Here is a 17,647-nt window from a genome sequence, read left to right as displayed (position 1 = left end):
CCGGGGCATATAACGCACCTCTCCCTTCCAGAGGCGAAGGAGCAGCATGCTCTGTGCCCGCGCTCTGGCCGGTCACTTTCAGCACCGGAGCCCTGTGGACAGCGGAACCAGGGAACTCTCTGTTCAGCACCCCTCAGTGCATCCAGGGGAGGGACTGCTTCTGGCCAGGGCCATAAACATGGTGCTGGAGCCAGGCCCGCTGGGGGAGCCAGGCCCGCTGGGGGAGCCGCTGCCCCCCCCAGTGGTTTCCATCATATGCAGGGTTTACAGTTTGGTTCAATGGCTCCCAGCACCCCCCCCTGTACAAACTGTTCCAGCCCCCCAGGCCATACAGTGAGGTACAGAGAAACCCTGCCCAGCCCTGAGCACCGGGAGCTAGTGACCGGCCCTAGGGCATTCAAGGAGGCATGTCTGGGCTTCCCTGTTTGACAGGCGTGGCCTGTGGGGATCTGAGCCCAGAGGGCCAGGCCTGTTCACCTGCACACACCTGTAAGCATGGGGAATGAAGGCCTCAGTCCGGCGCAGGAGGGCCAGCATGAGGGGGCACCTGCGAGTTGCCCTCAATGGGCTTCTGTCACGCTAGACACTCCTGATTCTCTCTTGCTGTCAGCGAGGCGGCGGGGACGCGTCTCTCTCATAGGTTAGCCGGGGAGTGAGGAGCTGTATCAGCTGATGGGGAGCCCTCTTATATCGGTGAGCCAGCGGCCCCAGCCACGCAGAACCGAGAGAGGGAGGGAGATGGGCTGCTGTCTGGCGGGGAAGGGACCACCCCACCCAGGCGAGGCTGGGTCCCCGCCCTGGGGGAGCTCAGGCCTCCAGCTGAGATCCTAGGAGGAAGGAAATGCATGTCAAGGTAAGTTCTGCGGGGAAGTTTCTTTGGGGCTTTGGAGCGGCTGGCGGGGATCGTGCAGGGAAGGCGGGGAAGGGGAAGGGGAGAGCGGGGGGCTGGGCGGGTCTGATGGACAGAGCCAGGCGAGCCAACGGGCTGTCAGCGAGGGTCTCGCATCTGACTGGAGGGCAAGAACCAGAGTCCTTCTCCGCAGGGCTCCTCGGGCGGCGGAGCGGGGCCGGGGCAACTGCTAAGTGGCGAAGCAGCTTGGAAGTGACCCGGTGCCGCCAGCTGGCCGAGCGCCCGCCGAGCCCGCAGCTCCTAGAACCCCCCGGGGGGTGGTGCCTTGCCGGGGGGCTGCAGCCTGGAGTCTGGAAGGACCAGACCGGCCCGACGATCCCCGTCCGCCTGGCCCAGCCGGCTGGCGTTCCCAAGCCTGGGCGGGTTGGCTCAGCTGGGTCCATTCGCCTTCGGGGGACCGCAGCTTTCGGGGCCCAAAAGCTGCGGGTGTTTCGCATCGGCAGGAAGAGCAGCGAGACCCCGCCGGGGCTCCCCGCAGGGCGGTCGGACGAGGCGGAACCAGGAGTCCGAGACGAAGAGCCGGGCAGGGGAGGGAGAGCCCGCTGGCGGCAGGGGGGCGAGATCTGGGGTCGTTGCCAGTGAGAACAGACCCCCCCCCCGCAAGCCTTTTGCAATTCCCCGCCGAGGGGACTCGATCGTTTGGGAGGGATTGGACCATCCCCCTGCGCAAGCGTTGGACGATCCTCCGGACTAAAACAAGGCAGCCCGAAAATCCGTTCAAAATCACAACGAAGAGCCCGAGCTGCCGAGGCCCCCGCGGGACCTGGGAACCGCGCTGGCTCTTTGGGTTTGATCCAGCGGGAAATTCCGGCGGAGTTGACGCGCCGCGGTCCCCTTCCGAGCGCGCTGCCTTGCCCCGGTTTTCCCAGCCAGCCGCACTCCGCAGTTCGTCCCTGGAGCAGAGGGGTGCAGGGGGCGGCGGGGTTCCGCTTGGCGATCCCTGGCCCCAGTACGGAGCTCACCTCTCCCGACCTGCCGGCGTCGGCGGGGAATCACCGAAGCGCTGGCGGGCGAGAACACGGGTGGAAGCGAGCGGGCTGGTCCTGCAGCGTGTGCTCCCAGCCACACCCGTGTGAACACGGAGTCAGCGGGTTGGTTCGGCGGGCATTCCCATCACCGGAGCGGGCAAGCAGATCACCAGAGCGGCTTCCAAACTCTCTCCCCCTCCCTCCAACCACCACCACCAAAAAGCCACCCAAGCCGCCCCGTGAAACTAACCACCCCTTTTCCAGCCTCCGATCCTCCACACTCCCACCCTTCCCTTTGCACCGGCTCAGACATCGGGGTGCGGGCTTAGCTTGCCCTGGGAGTGAGCGCTGGGAAACGCCCCCTGGGACCATCCTGGCGTGGTGGGCTCCCAGCCAGCCTCGCTAAGCCCCAGGAGATGCGCTGTGGGGGAGGACTCTGCATTGGCAGGGAGGGAGGGGCTCGGTGAACGAACCCAGCTGTAACTTCTGTGGTTGAAGGGGGCTCAGTGACCGCTGGACATGACTGACCATGAGCTGGGGAGATTCCCTAGTGGGGAGTGTTCACACCCCTCCCCTAAGCCAGCCACTGTCACCCGCTCAGGCCCCTTAACGCATGAGCATGTCGGGTGCGATCGTGCTGCTTGCCCCCAACTCCCCTCGCTTCGGAGGTGGCTGAGAGGGCTCAGCACGCGGCCGGATCAGGCCCTTGCTGAACTCCAGCCTGGCCCTGCCGGAGAGGGCTGAACCGGGGAACTAGAGAGCGAGCGAGCCCCAGGCCCTGAGGCCCCCAGACCTTTGCGCTGCAAACACCGGGCAGCGCCGGAGCTGGGGAAGCTGCCGACGCACCAGGCAAGGAACAGGACTGCAGGACACCTGGGTTCTGCGTGGAGGGGCTCTGCGCGTTGGTAACGGGAGAGGCAGGGCCCCCAGGGCCGGAGAGCGATGGGGGGAGAGCGGGGACTCAGCCCCACAGAGGGGTTTTGGAATTTGCCCCAGTCTCCGAGACTGAGGGAGGGGAGAGGGGGAGCTGTTACTAGGGTGATGCACAGGGGCTGGATGGAGGCGAACACAGAGCCAGCCAGGCCCGGGGGCAGGGGTGCTGATGGTGCGCCTGGCTCGAATCAATCCCAACGGGTCCCTCCAGGGCAGAGCCAAGGTGGGTTTGGGGCAGGGCTTAACGTGGGCCAAGGCTGACCCCCCGCACCTGTAGGCCTGGCAGCTCCTAGCCCCGGCACCTCCGGGCCTGGCAGCTCAGACTCCGGGCACCTCCGGGCCTGGCAGCTCAGACTCCGGGCACCTCCGGGCCTGGCAGCTCAGACTCCGGGCACCTCTGGGCCTGGCAGCTCCTAGCCCCGGCACCTCCAGGCCTGGCAGCTCAGACTCCGGGCACCTCCGGGCCTGGCAGCTCAGACTCCGGGCACCTCCGGGCCTGGCAGCTCAGACTCTGGGCACCTCCGGGCCTGGCAGCTCAGACTCCGGGCACCTCCGGGCCTGCAGTATCAGTTGTGAATGTAAACAAATTGCTTGAGTTGCAGCACCTCTTTCGTTGCACAGTCCGCCCTGGCTGGGGGCGCTCACGGGGCCTTGCCAGAGGGGCGCAGGGCTGGGGTTCGTCCTTACCCGTGAATTCCCTGGGCTGGGGACAGGGTCGTTACAACCTCCCTGCAACCCTTAACCGCACTGACACCATCTCCCCCCCAGCCCAGCGTAGGGCTCTGTCTGGGCATTATTATGGCCAATGCGATTGCAGCCAGGGCCGCCCTGGGCTGGGGACTGTACAGACACATGACAAAGGCCGTCCCTGCCCCAGAAAGCTCCCCCAGCAAGGAACAGAGGCCTTGCAGCAAGTGGCACTGGGCAGGGGCGCTGGAGCAATGTGTGCAGTGGGGGTGCTGAGAGCCACTGAACCACACTGTAAACCCTGGATAGGATGGGAACCACTTCAAGCCAGGGGGTGCGGCAGCGCCCCTGCACTCCTCGTTCCAGCACTTATGGCCCTGTGTGCGCAGGAAGCAGGACAAGGGAGCAGCAGAGAACAGTCAGTACAGTAGTTTTAACCCTAATAAAGTTAGATAATAATTTAAATTTTTTTGGGGGGATGACAGAATAAAGTCTTTATATATAACATGCATTTCTCATTTTAAAAGAAATATATTTTATGCATTTAGTCCATTTCTAAATAGCCATTAAATAACTGTACAAAGTTTTAATGAGAGAGGAATAAAGGAGAAGTGTTCAGCCATATGTTGAATTATGCATTTTTAGAGGAAAATGTGGTTTATGCCGTTTCTGCAAAGCCCTCGGTTATACTCCACAGCCACGCAGGTGCAAGACTTCAATGAGCAAACTCCATTGATATTTTTTTTAAACTGATAGGCCCGATCATCCCCCTATGATGGAATCAAATTAAAAGCCACAGCTGAAGTGGAGGAAGGGGGTGATTTAAGAGAGTTGAAGGAAAAGGGGAGCTGAGCTGTTGAGGAGTACTTTGCAATGGACCAGATGCCCTACCACCCATGTTCCTACCACCCACCTACCAGCCCCGAGGAACAGCATAACCCTCTAACAAGCACTGGATATAAAAATAATACCAAACTAAATGTATAAATATCTCCCCCCAGCCCCCTTCAGTCCCCTTCCGACTATGATTCAAAACACTGGATACAGATCTAGAGCCCTCCCCACCAAGTTTTCCCTGGGATGCCCACACCCTTCCAGTCCTGCTGCTTCAGATCTCATCACGCTTCGCGGACAGGGTTATGCTGGATAAAGAACGACAGGCAATAGACGGTGTGTTGCCCTCCTCAGCGGCTGGGTCAATGCCCACAGAGCCAATGAGAAATCAATCACCCTTTGAGGTGTGCCAGGCTCAGCCCTTGGAGGAGTGGAGGAATTGGAGAGGTGGTTTGCCAGGGGTGAGGCACATAATAATTCACTTTGTGCTTTTCTTGCAGCAAACGAAGCTGAGCCGGTTTGGTCTGATGAAGCTTCAGAGCGTCTGACTGGGGCAGAAGGCCAAAGGCCGCGTCTTGGTGTCTGGGGACACGGACCTGCCCCTTCCAGTTCTCTATAGACCTGCGCCATCTGGAAGCACGTAGGAAGGCAGTGGTGCCCTCAGCCTACCTGCCCACAGCCATGGAGAACAGCAGCAAGTTCGACAGCCTCGCAAACATCTCTCTGGCCAGCAGTGACGCCGTCTTTGACATGATCGAATACAAAGCCATCTCTGTCTTCCTGGTGCTGGTGATCTGTGGGGTGGGGATCGTGGGCAACGTCATGGTGGTGCTGGTGGTCCTCACCACCCGGGAGATGAAGACGCCCACCAACTGCTACCTGGTTAGCCTGGCAGTGGCTGACCTGATGGTCCTGGTGGCTGCTGGCTTGCCCAACATCTCCGACAGCCTGGCGGGAACATGGATCTATGGGCACACCGGCTGCCTTGGGATAACCTACTTCCAGTATCTGGGCATCAACGTCTCCTCCTGCTCCATCACGGCCTTCACCGTGGAGAGGTGGGAGAGGATGCGGCCTGCCCCTTTGCTCTTGGTGCTGGATTGGCAGCCCTGGGGACCAGAGCCCTCTGCCCACAGGGCAGGGCAAGCTTCCCCTAAGCCACTCCCTGCCCCTCATCCTCATGTGGGCAGACCCCCTCTAGGGACGGGACAGTAGTTCTGTCTCTGGTGCCTAGTCAGTTCTTGGCCTCTCTGGTGAGACACCCTGGAAGGGATCTAATCACTCGAATGTTAACTAGACCCAGCTCACCACAGCCTCTCAGAGGCTGCTCACCCACCAGTGAACGGTAGCAACTCTTAGGCGTTCCCAGCCTGGGTCAAAGGGGGGATCAGTCACTAGGCATTGAAAGGCGCCCCGTTCCAATGGCTAGGCTCTTTCTTTGCCCGCTCCACCTGACCATTGGGACACACGGGTTTCGGGCACGCAAATCCGACTGCCCGGAGCACAGTGCCAGAGCGGGCAGGCTGGTGTGAGAGCTGTTCGGGTGTATGCACAAGCAGGAGAGCGCACACAAAAGGCCAGACCCGCCCCGCCCTCCCCCCCACGGGGCTGGAGTTAGCCCCGCTCAAAATCAGCCTTGCTCTCCCCACATGGCTGCCAGGTCCTGGTTAGGAAAGATCAGCATACAGATCGTGTTTTAGTAAGTGCCAAGAAAACCGCCTCCCAGCAGCCCTGTGCTTTGCTTATTGCCTTTGTTATTTTGTTGCTGAATGTGAGTCAAATAGTGCCCCAGGAGCATTTCAGGGAGCTCTTTCCATTGGGCCGACGGGGGGCGGGAAAGTCCAGCTGTAAGCCTTTTGTCAGGGCTGATTCCCCACTCTGGCCCTTTGAGTGCAGAAGGTGGGGGCCCGCAAGGATTCTAAAATTTAATACTGGCCACTCCAGGCTAGTAGTAAACTCCCAAGGTTACAGCTTCTCTCTGACCTTGGCTTGGTAAACGCTGCCACCACCCAAGTGAAAAAACTGCCTCTTGCAAATCCTGGAAGAACTCACTTGGGAAGGTTTCCCTGAGGCCCCTCGGCTTTTCCACCTCTCCCTCAGGGAAGCTGAGAAAGAAAACAAACAAGAGGGAAACCCAGCTGTTACCACCAGCTAATGGAAAAACATATGCACAGAACTTTTAAGACACAAAACCAATCAGGTTTTTAAAAAAGGTAAATTTTATTTAAAAAAAAAGGAGAAAGGAAACATCTGGAAATTCAGGCTATTGCTAGATTTTATAGAGCAACTGAAAAGGGCTTAAACATCAGGAATGGCTCCCTGGGGTCCAGCTTAACGTTACAAAAGAAAAACAAAAATACCTGAGCTTAGCACGGGGGACTCCACGAGACAAAACAAAGAAATGAACCTGATCACGTCTATCTAAACATTCCCTGTCCCAACAACTCCTTCTAGGCATGGAAGATAATTTTTCATACCTGGTTACACAGCATTCCTGCTGCCCCCATCTCTTCCGCTCAGAGAGAACAACCCAGACACACAGGGAAAGCTTTTTTCCCCATTTTTAAAAAGTTCTAGCCTTCCCATTGGCTCTTTTGGTCAGGTGCCCACACCCTTTCCTTTACCTGGGGGACTTTGTTAACCCTTTACAGGTAAAGCAAGCAGAGAACAGCCACCAAGAGGGACTTTACAGCTAACTGGCTGGCTGGGTGTCCATAAAAGGGAGCTACCGCCCCCCCCTTCATTTAGCACGCCTTTAAATGGCCCCAGGAGCGAAAAGGGACATGGGACATTCGTACAGCAGCAGCACCTAAAGGCTCGGCCCTAGATCGGGGTGCCATGGTGCTGGGTGCTCTAACAAAAATACATAGTAAGAGACAAGTCCTTCCCCCCAAGAGCTTATATTCAAAACAAGGGCACTGGACCCTTTGTGTGGGGAGGCCAAAGTGCCCCCTCCCTCTCCATGGCTGGGTGCTCCTCCAGCTGCCCTCTCTTCTGGTGCCCACAGCAGCCCCTGGGGAGGTGAAAGGTGTAATTGCAGCACGAGTATGAACATGCAGGTGGTTCCAGGTGAGTCTGCTGTAGGAGGCCTCTGTGTCCCCTTCCTGCCTGCCACAAGTCATCTCTGCCCCACCCTGCCTGCCTAGCTCTTTCCTCCTGGCCAGTGTCATGGCTCTATCCTTCCCGTCCCCAGGTACATCGCCATTTGCCACCCAATGCGCGCCCACACCATGTGCACAGTATCCCGGGCCAAGCGCATCATTGCCTTCGTTTGGATCTGCACCTCCATCTACTGCATGCTCTGGTTCTTCCTGGTCGACATCAATGTCAACAAGAGCCAGCACCTGGAGTGTGGCTACAAGGTCTCCCGCAACCTCTACCTGCCCATCTACCTACTCGACTTTGCCCTCTTCTTTGTCACCCCCTTGGTTGTGGCCACCATGCTCTACGGGCTGATCGGGAGAATCCTCTTCGCCAGCCCCATCCCCCACCAAGCTGACTCCACCGCCAAGCCCTGGAGGGAGAGGAGCGGGAGGGAGAAGAACGGAGTGGACACACGGGAGAGCAAGCCCAGCAGCCGCTCCAGGACCAGAGGGGCTCTGTCCTCCCGGAAGCAGGTATGGAGAGCTCCCCGGGTGGCGAGCGTAACCAGGTTCACAGCAGGGTCCTGACCCACGCGTGGTAAATGCTGCCCGGGGAAAACCGGACGGTGTGCATGCAAACCGTGGGGTGGCGGCCCCCGGGAAAGGCGACCTGAGCATCTTTATTGAAAGGAGGAAGACACTGCCCGGTACGGCCAGGCTGGGATGGGCTAGGAGGCACCCTCTGTACCGACGGACATGCCCGGCCACTCCTGAGGGTCTAGCTGAGCACAGCCAGCCACAGGAGGGGAACCGGTCTGGCTGGACTCTCAAGGGGAAGAGCAGCCCTCTGGAGGAGCCCAGCACAAGGCCTCCTAGTCCGGTGCCAGACTCTGCCCGACTTAAGCCTCAGGCATTGGCCTTTTGCTGGGCCCTGAGGGGGCCGGGGATTTCCAACTCCCCTGGCAACGTGCATGCCCCACACCGCATGCTGAGCCTTGGGGATGAGGGAGGGGGCACATCTCGCTTTACACTGGTGACAGTGATGGGCTCTGAGGGGCTGGACATGAGGTGGGGGCAGGTAATGGGGCAAACTCCCAGCCATTGTCCTTTGTCTGACAGCATCCTCCTAATGCCACCATGGGTCAGCCTTCTCCACCCCCCATGCCCAGGGACCTGGAGGCAGACAGGCTTGGCCAGGGGGACATTACAGGCAGGTGGCCGTGTGTCAGACTGTCGGGAGACCAAAGGGGAAGATGGCAAGTGCTGGGATAAAGGAGGCTGGAGTGGAAACGGTACTGGGCCGGGAGTGGGGCCATGGCTCTGGGTGGGGAGATGCAGACAGAGGTAAGGAGGTCAAGGCTGGGGCCAGCAGCTGGGGATGGGGCCAGGAGCAGAGCTGGGTGGCACTCCCTCCCCCCTCACCTATGGGGGCTGGCCTGGGCCTGACCGCGCCCCCCCTGAATGTTCCTCCGTGGCCCCCCGTAGGAGGGCTCACTCCACAGTTTGCGGATCTCTGCCCTAGTGGTTTAGTGACCACAGGACACCTGGTTTAGGACTCTGCCCATCACCCCCAGCCTCCCTTGGCATAGGCACGCAGGGTCAAGCCCATGGTGAGATTAAGGACATGACTTGATTTACACTGGTGCCCTGACACACACAAACACACACACCCACCCCCCGTCTGGCCGCCACCCACTGAACTTCTTTCTGCTCAGGGCCAGCAGGCTGGCAAGAAACTTAGCTCTGGGACTGGTGTTGCTGCTGTGGCATGAAGGGGGCTGTCAATCTGACTTTGGACAGCTCCTCAGTCAATCCCGGTTCGGAGACCTCCGCCTCCAGGGTCACCATGGCCCCGTTCCCGGGCAGCCCATTGCAGCCGAGCCAAAGGGCCCAGCGAGGCAACCGAACAAACGCTTCTTTTCTGCATTGAAACTTAGGAGGGAGGGGGGTGCGTGTGTGCGTGTGTGTGGACATATGCAATGAACAGGGGACAGTCTCAGCATGCAAGGGGCAGCTCGAGTTTCTGCTCCTGCTAATAATGCCCAGCTACCCAATTTGTAACCCAGGTGGGCAGGACTAGGCAGCGGCCAGCGAAACGCTGAGTGTGGCACCCAGGCAGCGTGCAGGGAGCTGGACCAGGGGCGGGAAGCATACCCTACGGTCGGTGAAGAAGAGTGGTGGAGACAGGACCCATTAGGTCATTTACTCCTCAAGCACTGCCCTGTGGCCAGAGCACGTCTATCAGGGAGGTCTCTGGCTGCTCCCGTTTTAAATGTTCCAAGCCATAGGCTCCCATCCCTCCTCTTGGGACATGGTTCCCTAGGAGATTTCACTGTCACAAAGCTTCCTAAATGTTTCTATCCTCCAGTCACACCTCAGAGTCAGTCTAGCTTCTTGGGTCAGTCCCTAATTGGGTCTCCCTCCTGGGTGCTAGCACCCTTCAGAGACACATCCATGGCTATTGCCTTTCCCACTTCCTGGAGTGATCTCGGGAGGCAGTTAATGGATTTTCCTTGCCTGCTACGGCCCATTTTCCAGTGCCCAGAGCTGCATATTCAGGGGTTGATTTTTAAACGTGCAATTGCCCAAGAAATCAGTTGCACATTTGCATGCCTGCTTTGCTGACACAGTTGCACGGAGAGATCCAGTGACTCCAGGCACAAGAGGCGATGAGCATTTGCACATGCAATTATCTGCTGCCCAGGAGCTACGCACCTCGTGTGCTTAAAAATCAAGTTACAGGCTCCCAGGTGCCTTGGGGGGAACGAAAGCCCCACGAGTGGCTTTAGAAGCAACTCTCTGGCTCTGTCGTTCATTTGCCAAATCCCCATGTTTTGCACTGAGCCTGCTGCTTCTGTCGTTGCCTGCATTGCTACAGAGACGCAAAGGGTCCCTGTTGGCTGAGCCTTGACAGTTATTCTTCCTCAGCGATGACCAGATCAGTTGAATGCTATTGGCAAAGCAAAGGAGCGGGTGTTTTTCTAACTGGCAATGCTGCAAGCCCAGCCCAGTGACAGAGCACCCTGCTTCGCGGTCATCACCACCAGCCAGAGATGCTGGAGTCACCTCATAGCTAGTGAGCGGCCACCACCAGACAAGGGAGATTGGACTCAACTCTCTCCCTGTGCAGCTGTGACCGACTGGCAGGTTTCAATTCAGAAGGCGGGGGGAGCAGAGTCAGCTGCCCTTGGTGGTAGCCCCGCTTTAAAATCAGCCAGCGATTCCATGCTTGAGTCCTGAACCTGCCTGGAAGTCACTAAGCAGTCCTGGGTGTTCAGGACAGTGGGATCAGGTCTCGGGATCAGGTCTCACCGTCACTGACCAACAATCGGAAAGTGCTGGGGAATGCTGGAGTTTGCAAGGCCTCGGCGGACCCCAGAGGGCTCCTTCCCTATGGGCTACCCAAAGCCAGCCCTGCTGGGTCTGTTCTCAGTGTGGTCTTCCCCTGCCAGCTGCGGTCCCACAGCACATGCCCTGCCATGGCAGGATGCCCGGTGGGGGGAAATCACCTCAGATGTTCTCACATGCCAACCCTGTGGCGATGTGAGCAATCTGGGCAACCCTGTGGCCACTGGGCAATGTTAATGAGCCAGAGCCAGGAATACAGGAGAGTCCTTCCTACTGAGATGGTACTTTGGGGAGGGGCTGTCACCACCTTAGTAGAAGACACAGATGTTCCACATAAGAATGGCCATACTGGGTCCGAGCAATGGTCCATCTAGCCCAGTGTCCTGTCTTCCGACAGTGGCCAATGCCAGGTGCTTCAGAGGGAATGACTAGAACAGGGCAACCATCATGTGATCCATCCTCTGTCGTCCAATCCCAGCTTCTGACAGTCAGGGGCTGGGGAGATGCAGACTGTGGCATTGCGTCCCTGCCCAGCCTGGCTAATAGCCATTGATGGATCTATTCTCCATGGACTTACCCAGTTCTGTTTTGAACCCCACATGCGGGCTCTGCTCTGCTCTCTCTCCCTCCCCTGTGACTCCACTCACTATAAAACAAGCCATCAAATCTGCTAATGGGGGATATGCATCTCTGATAACCTAACTGCGGCTGACAGGAAATTATTCAGGCCCAACACAATGAATAGTGAGCGAATCCAGGCCGGTGTGCCGCAGGGATTTAATCATCCTCTCAGAGATGGGATTGTCTTTCTGGAGCCCATGAATAACATTAGGACCATGGGGGATGTTGCGAAAAAGGGCTGAAATAAACCAGCACCTCATAGACTCATTCTAGGGAAGCGGACGGTTGGAGGATTTTTACAAATCAGGACACATGTGCACTAGCAAAAGCGAGTGTGGGAGAGACGGAGGAGCCCAGGGCTGGGCTAGCAGGGGGCTGCAGGGTGGGATCGAGGGGCACAGGCAGGAGTTTAGGGGTGGTGGGAAGGTAGGGTAGGGTGGGTTTTGGGGACTGGGATAATAAAGAGCGCTGCAGTTCAGGAATGTGACTCGTTCTGGCAAAGTGAGGGTGAGGGTGGGGACCCTGGACCAGAACCTGCGCACACACCAACCCTGGCTATTAATCCTTCACCTCCCCAAACACTCCGTTTCCCAGGTGCTCAAAGCGGAGAAGAGAAGCTGAGGAAACAAGGGGCTGTGAGAAGAAGGGGCCCTGAGATCGGCGTTGTCTCCCGTGTGCTACCGGCTCTCTCTGGTTTGGCCTGGTCCTGCCTGCGGTGGGCAGCTGCCAGGCTCTCAGCTGGGTTTCGCCCAGCCTATGCTCAGGGAAAGATGGATTTTCAGGGGATCACTGACCCCAGACCACAGCTGTGCTCCAGCCAGCCCCTAATGCAGGGATGGGCAAACTATTTGGCCTGAGGACCACATCTGGGTGGGGAAATTGTATGCAGGGCCATGAATGTAGGGCTGGGGCAGGGGGTTGGGGTGTGGGAGGGAGTGTGGGGGTGGGAAGCGGTGCAGTGTGCAGGAAGGGGCTCAGGGCAGGGGATTGGGGTGTGGGGTGCAGGAGGGGGCTCAGGGCAGGGGATTGGGGTGCGGGGTGCAGGAAGGGGCTCAGGGCAGGGGATTGGGGTGCTGGAGGGGGCTCAGGGCAGGGGATTGGGGTGCGGGGTGCTGGAGGGGGCTTAGGGCAGGGGATTGGGGTGTGGGGTGCTGGAGGGGGCTCAGGGCAGGAGATTGGGGTGTGGGGTGCTGGAGGGGGCTCAGGGCAGGGGATTGGGGCACAGGGTGCAGGAGGCTTTGGGGTGTGGGCTCCGGCCCGGCGCCGCTTACCTCGAGTGTCTCCAGGGTGGCAGCAGCACGCAGCGGGGCTAAGGCAGGCTCCCTGCCTGCCCTGACTCCTCACCGCTCCCGAAAGTGGCCACCATGTCCGGTCATGGCTCCTGGGGGTGGGGTGGGGTGGGGCAGGCGTCTCCACCACATGCTGCCCTCGCCTGCAGGTACCACCCCGAAAGCTCCCATTGGCCAAGGTTCCCCATTCCCGGCCAATGTGAGCTGCGGGGGGGGGCCCCTCTGCTCTCCCCAGGGGCCGCAGGGATGTGGTGCTGGCCACTTCAGCGAGTGGAGCGGGGGCCAGGGCCGGCAGGGAGCCTGCCTTAGCCCCGTTGCGCCATGGGGCTGGCAATCCCGCGGGCTGTAGTTTGCCCTCCCCTGCCCCAACGCTGGCAGAGCTGTGCTGGGCGTGGAACCTGTGGCTCTCTGGAAGTGAGTCATAGAAAACCAGCCTTCACTTGGCCCTCCCTGCATCGGGCTGATTTCAGTAGCTCATAGCGTCAAGAGACGCTTCAGCCAATCCACCCCCCGCCCCAGCGCTCCTGTCCGGTCCGGTGCCGGAGCTGCCTATCCTGAAGACAGTGCTGCTGTGTCCCTAGGGATGGTGCTGGGGCAGCTGGCAGGCCTCCCTGGCCGGTCTGCTTCCCCACTCTAGGTGAGACGCCTCCCGCCCCCGAAGGCCTGTGTACAGCCCAGCCCTCTGGTCACTGGCTGGGGGGCTCTCTCTCAGCTGCCTCCAGAGAGCTCCTGGGAATGCTCAGAGGGGGCTGTCAGTCACCAGTGCTGGTTTAATTCCTCCCTGCTGTGCACCTGTGGGAGACCGGAGGAGGCAGCTTGCTCCGCCTGCCGGATTCAGGCAGGTCCCCCACGCCTTGGCACGGGGACATTCAGAGATGCCTGCATGCCTCGGGATGCCCGGCTGGGTTCCCACCTCCTGGCTCTATGAAAGCAAGAGCGCTGGCTGCAGCCAGCAAGCTGGGTGCCGAGCAGTCAGTGCAAAGCCCGCGGCCCTGCTCTGTCAGCTCCCCAGACAACACAAAGCCATGGGAGGATGCTGAATCCCACCCCTGTCCTTCCCTGCCCTCACAGCTTTGAGCCAGCAGGTCCTGCAGGCCCAACAGCCATGGGCTGGGTTGGGGAGGGTGTGACGTGGCTCCAGGCCTGACCCTGGTGACTGTGACTACGGGGACCTGCCCAGAGAGCGCTTCAGCTACGGCGAGTCAACTGAGCTGGGGCTGCCGGCCCACGGGCTTTGTGATGAGACTGGGGTCTGGGAATTGGTCTCCAAGGGAGGTGAAATGTCCCCATGGTGACACATCTAGGGCACCAGTGACTCCCCCCGTGTGCCTTTTGCAGGTCACCAAGATGCTGGCGGTGGTGGTGATCCTTTTCGCCCTGCTCTGGATGCCCTACCGGACGCTGGTGCTGGTGAACTCCTTCATGGACAACCCCTTCCTGAACCCGTGGTTCGTCCTCTTCTGCCGGCTCTGCGTCTACGCCAACAGCGCCATCAACCCCATCGTCTACAACCTCATGTCCCAGAAGTTCCGGGCCGCCTTCAAGCGGCTGTGCAAGTGCGGGGGGGAGCCGCCACCCCCCAGCCTGTACATGGCCACGGCCAGCTACAGCCTGGCGAGGGAGCCCCTGCCGCCCACCCCCCAGCTCCAGGACCACAAGGAAGACAAACAGCCTCCACCGGTGAGCAACATGGCTCTCCCCAAGCGGCAGCAGCCACCGCCACGGAGCAAGGGAGAGAACGGGGACGAGCTCTACTTCAGTGTGGTGTAGATCCCCTCCCACCCAGCTCCATGGTTCCCCTGTCTCCGTATACAGACGTGCCCCATACACAGGGGAGGCTGGGCTCAAAATCCAGATCCGTTCTGCATCAGTGTCCAGCGCTGGCTCTCACAGAGCACACGTGGGTGAGCGAAAGTTCAGGGAGCACAAAGGTGATCCAGGGGAATCAAACCAGCCCCCACTTTGTGCGTAGATGCTCTGACGTGGCTTGGTTCCCACCACTGCAGCCTGATGGGGAGGCAGCCAGTCCCAGGCAGGGATCACAGATCCCGAAATAGACTCCCTTGTTTTCCCGAGGGTTTGCTAGCATCTCTTGGAAGGCTGGGGCACTGAGCTCTGAGCTCATCAGTGGAGCTTGGCTTCCTGTGTCCAGCCTTGGAGGAAGTCCTGACGCTGGATGGGGAAAAAAAATCCATACAACTTCACAACCAAACAGCAGGCAGTTAACAAACCAGCAGCCGTGCTCCAGAGGAGGTAGATGGGGAATTTCTGTTCTCCCTGTCTTGTAACATGGAAACAAGGAGACACTCAATGAAACTGAAAGGTGGGAAATTCAAAATGGATAAAAGGAAGTCCCTTTTCTCATGATGACTGTGGAACTCACTGCCACATGAAGTCACTGAGGTGAAGAACGTAAGATTCAAAAAGAGACTGGGTATGGATAACAGGAATATAAAGAGTTACTACCGTGGGGGTTCCTACACCGTCCTCTGAAGCATATGGCAGTGGCCACTGCCAGAGGCAAGCTACCAGACCAAATGGTTCTGGGGTCTGATCCAGTCTGGCAAATCCTGTGTACCACTGAACAGTTTAGCCTACGTGCCCTTTGCATCAGGGAGGTGTTTCCACCTGGCTCGAATTAACCAGGCAAGAGGAGTGGGTGTGCAGGGAAGATGCTGCCTGGCGGGAAGAGCAGTCGGAATTGGTTCCTCAGCACCAGGTGCCTCTTTAGAGCATCTTTGGTTGGATTCGCTCATGGGCAGAGGTCCCAATCACAAGGCAGCAAACAGCCCAGTGTCTGACCAGCCAGGGCTGTGCTCACCAGACACTGTGTCGCAGCCAGCATCAACGCCCCGGCAAGGCAGCTGCAGGTTTCATGTGGGTCTCATCGGAGATCACTGAGCACTGCACAGAAAAGAGAGCGGGGCTCTTGCTGGCTAGTTAACCCTTAGAATGCTGGCATTTTCCAGATCAATGAATGCACTAGAGAATCTCTCCACCCTCTCCTAAATGAGGGGAAAGCCTCCAGGAGAAACTCCTGTCCCAGAGAGCTAGCATGAGACCAAAGGTTGCCGATGCGGGCAGAGTTGGCTTGGTGGCCCGTTTGTCCAGACAGTCGTGGGGAGCGAAGAGCTGCTTGCAGAGCTCCACCCTCCCTCCTCAGAACAGCTCTTTGGCAAAGGGCCATCTGAAGGTGAGAACTGGGGTGAGACGAGGGCAGCTAATGCTGTGAGCGGAGTTTAAGTTGTCCTGGGCCCGCGAGCGGGGAAGACAGAGTAGCTAGACTAGCTAGACTTTACCCCCACATACATACTTACTGCCTGTATGATTGATCTGGTTTTACTAGAGAGGGGCTGCAGCCACAAATTTTGGATCTGGATGCAAAGATCGGGAGTATTTGGATCCAGTGTTCTGGTTCAGCCCATTATGAACAGCGAGCCATTTGCAAAATTGGGATCCAGCCCACATCTCAAACCCCTGCAGAATTCCTAGATGCTCTGGTCCTGGCCTCGCTCCAGATTTATTTCTGACCAAAGCATGGGCCTACGAGCAGGATGTGCTCCAACTGCCAGAGCCTCTCCAGCATGAACACAAAGCCCCATGCCGCCACACAGGGGGTGATGTTTGTATCCACGTGAGTTTGTATAGCTCAGCATAAACCCAGGGAGCTGTTGTTTTAATTCATGCCTGGATTTGCAGAACTAAAACCCTGTCGCCCTTTGTATTTCAAGCCTTTGTGTTTATCGGTATTTGTGTTTGTTTTTCTTCGGCGCCCTGAGAAGCCATTTGTAGGGGTGAGTATAACCCGAGGCCTGGTCTCCGCTGGGTACTTGCAGAGCCCAGTTTACTCAGTCTACAACTGCTTGCTTTGGGGCTTCCTCCCCTTCTTGCTGAACAGCAGAGAATTGCCCCATAAGGGGGAGGGGCTGGGGCTGCACAGCTGGCTGCTTTCCCCGCCAATGTGGGGTGTAGCCCTGAGCTGGCCTCTGGCCTGAGTAAATAATACCATGGCTGCACTCGCTGGATGGGGGGAAATGCTGGAAGGTAGCTAGATCGTGGGTTTCAGCCCCAGCTGTGGCTCCAGGAGGCGAAGGAACCTGGGCCAAGCAAGCCAGCAGCAGAAGGCATTAGCCTCTCATTGTAAATTACTTGTAACGTTCTCGAAGAATAAATCGTTCATTCAGAAACTCTCTCCCTCTTGTTCATTATGTAGATGTTCACGGCCTAGAACACGGAGCGATGAGCAGCCCCTAGCGCAGGGCGGTTTAGATCAGGGGTTCTGCTTGGGCCGATTATAGAGATGTACAAAACGTCTGCAGTACTTGAGCTGCTTTGAGACTCCAACACCTCCCTCCGCCCCTGCAAACTGCATAGGGGTTAGGAGCCCAGGCTTTGGTCTGGCCCAATCCTAGATTTCTATACACACAGATAGATGGATGGATGAGAGGAGGAAAGATGCTCGTGAACCTGCTTAGCTAGAGAGAGGCCAAAAGGTCATAAGGAAAGAGGTGAGTTTTAGTACCCTGAGCTGGTTTACTGGAGCCAGGAACAGCTTCTCAATATGAGAGCCGGGGGATGTTCAGTGACATGGAAGGGAAGCATGTTTAAAGAAGCTAGAAAGGAAATACTTTTTTGCACAAGGCCTGATTACCCTAGGGAACCCATTGCCACAAAGTTTCCTGGAAGCCAAGAGGTCAGTGGAATTTTAAAAAAAAGGTCTGGACAGCCAGAGGGACAATAATACAGATTTAGAGCAAACCGAGTGCTTGGGAAAGGAGGTAACCCTCCTGCTTCAGGGCTTAAACTGAATTGAAGTATCAGGTACAGGCCACCGGCGGAGTTAGGATCCTGGACTAGACAGACCAGAGGGCCGAGCCACTCTGGCAGTTCCTTGGGAATTCTAGTCCTGGCTTTGACCCGGTTTCCCTCTCAGAGCCTAGGCAAGTCATGCCTCACTTTCCCTGTCGCATGACA

At 58.2% G+C, this 17,647-nt stretch overlaps 1 protein-coding gene across 1 annotated transcript; it reads left to right on the top strand.

The window, feature by feature from the left end:
• The first annotated feature begins 513 nt into the window (after positions 1-513).
• On the top strand, positions 514-16,860 carry LOC140896409 (thyrotropin-releasing hormone receptor). Its single transcript, XM_073308176.2, has 4 exons — positions 514-853; positions 4,833-5,390; positions 7,526-7,949; positions 14,012-16,860. Exons 2-4 carry the CDS (start codon positions 5,014-5,016, stop codon positions 14,441-14,443), a joined length of 1,233 nt encoding a protein of 410 aa, XP_073164277.1. The 5' UTR covers positions 514-853; positions 4,833-5,013; the 3' UTR covers positions 14,444-16,860.
• Positions 16,861-17,647: the final 787 nt, after the last annotated feature.

The sequence above is a fragment of the Lepidochelys kempii genome, chromosome 12 (genome assembly GCF_965140285.1).
Source record: "Lepidochelys kempii isolate rLepKem1 chromosome 12, rLepKem1.hap1, whole genome shotgun sequence".
Classification (NCBI taxonomy): domain Eukaryota; kingdom Metazoa; phylum Chordata; order Testudines; family Cheloniidae; genus Lepidochelys; species Lepidochelys kempii.
The sequence above is the reverse complement of the archived record's forward strand: the minus strand, read 5'-3'. Positions and strand labels throughout refer to the sequence as shown.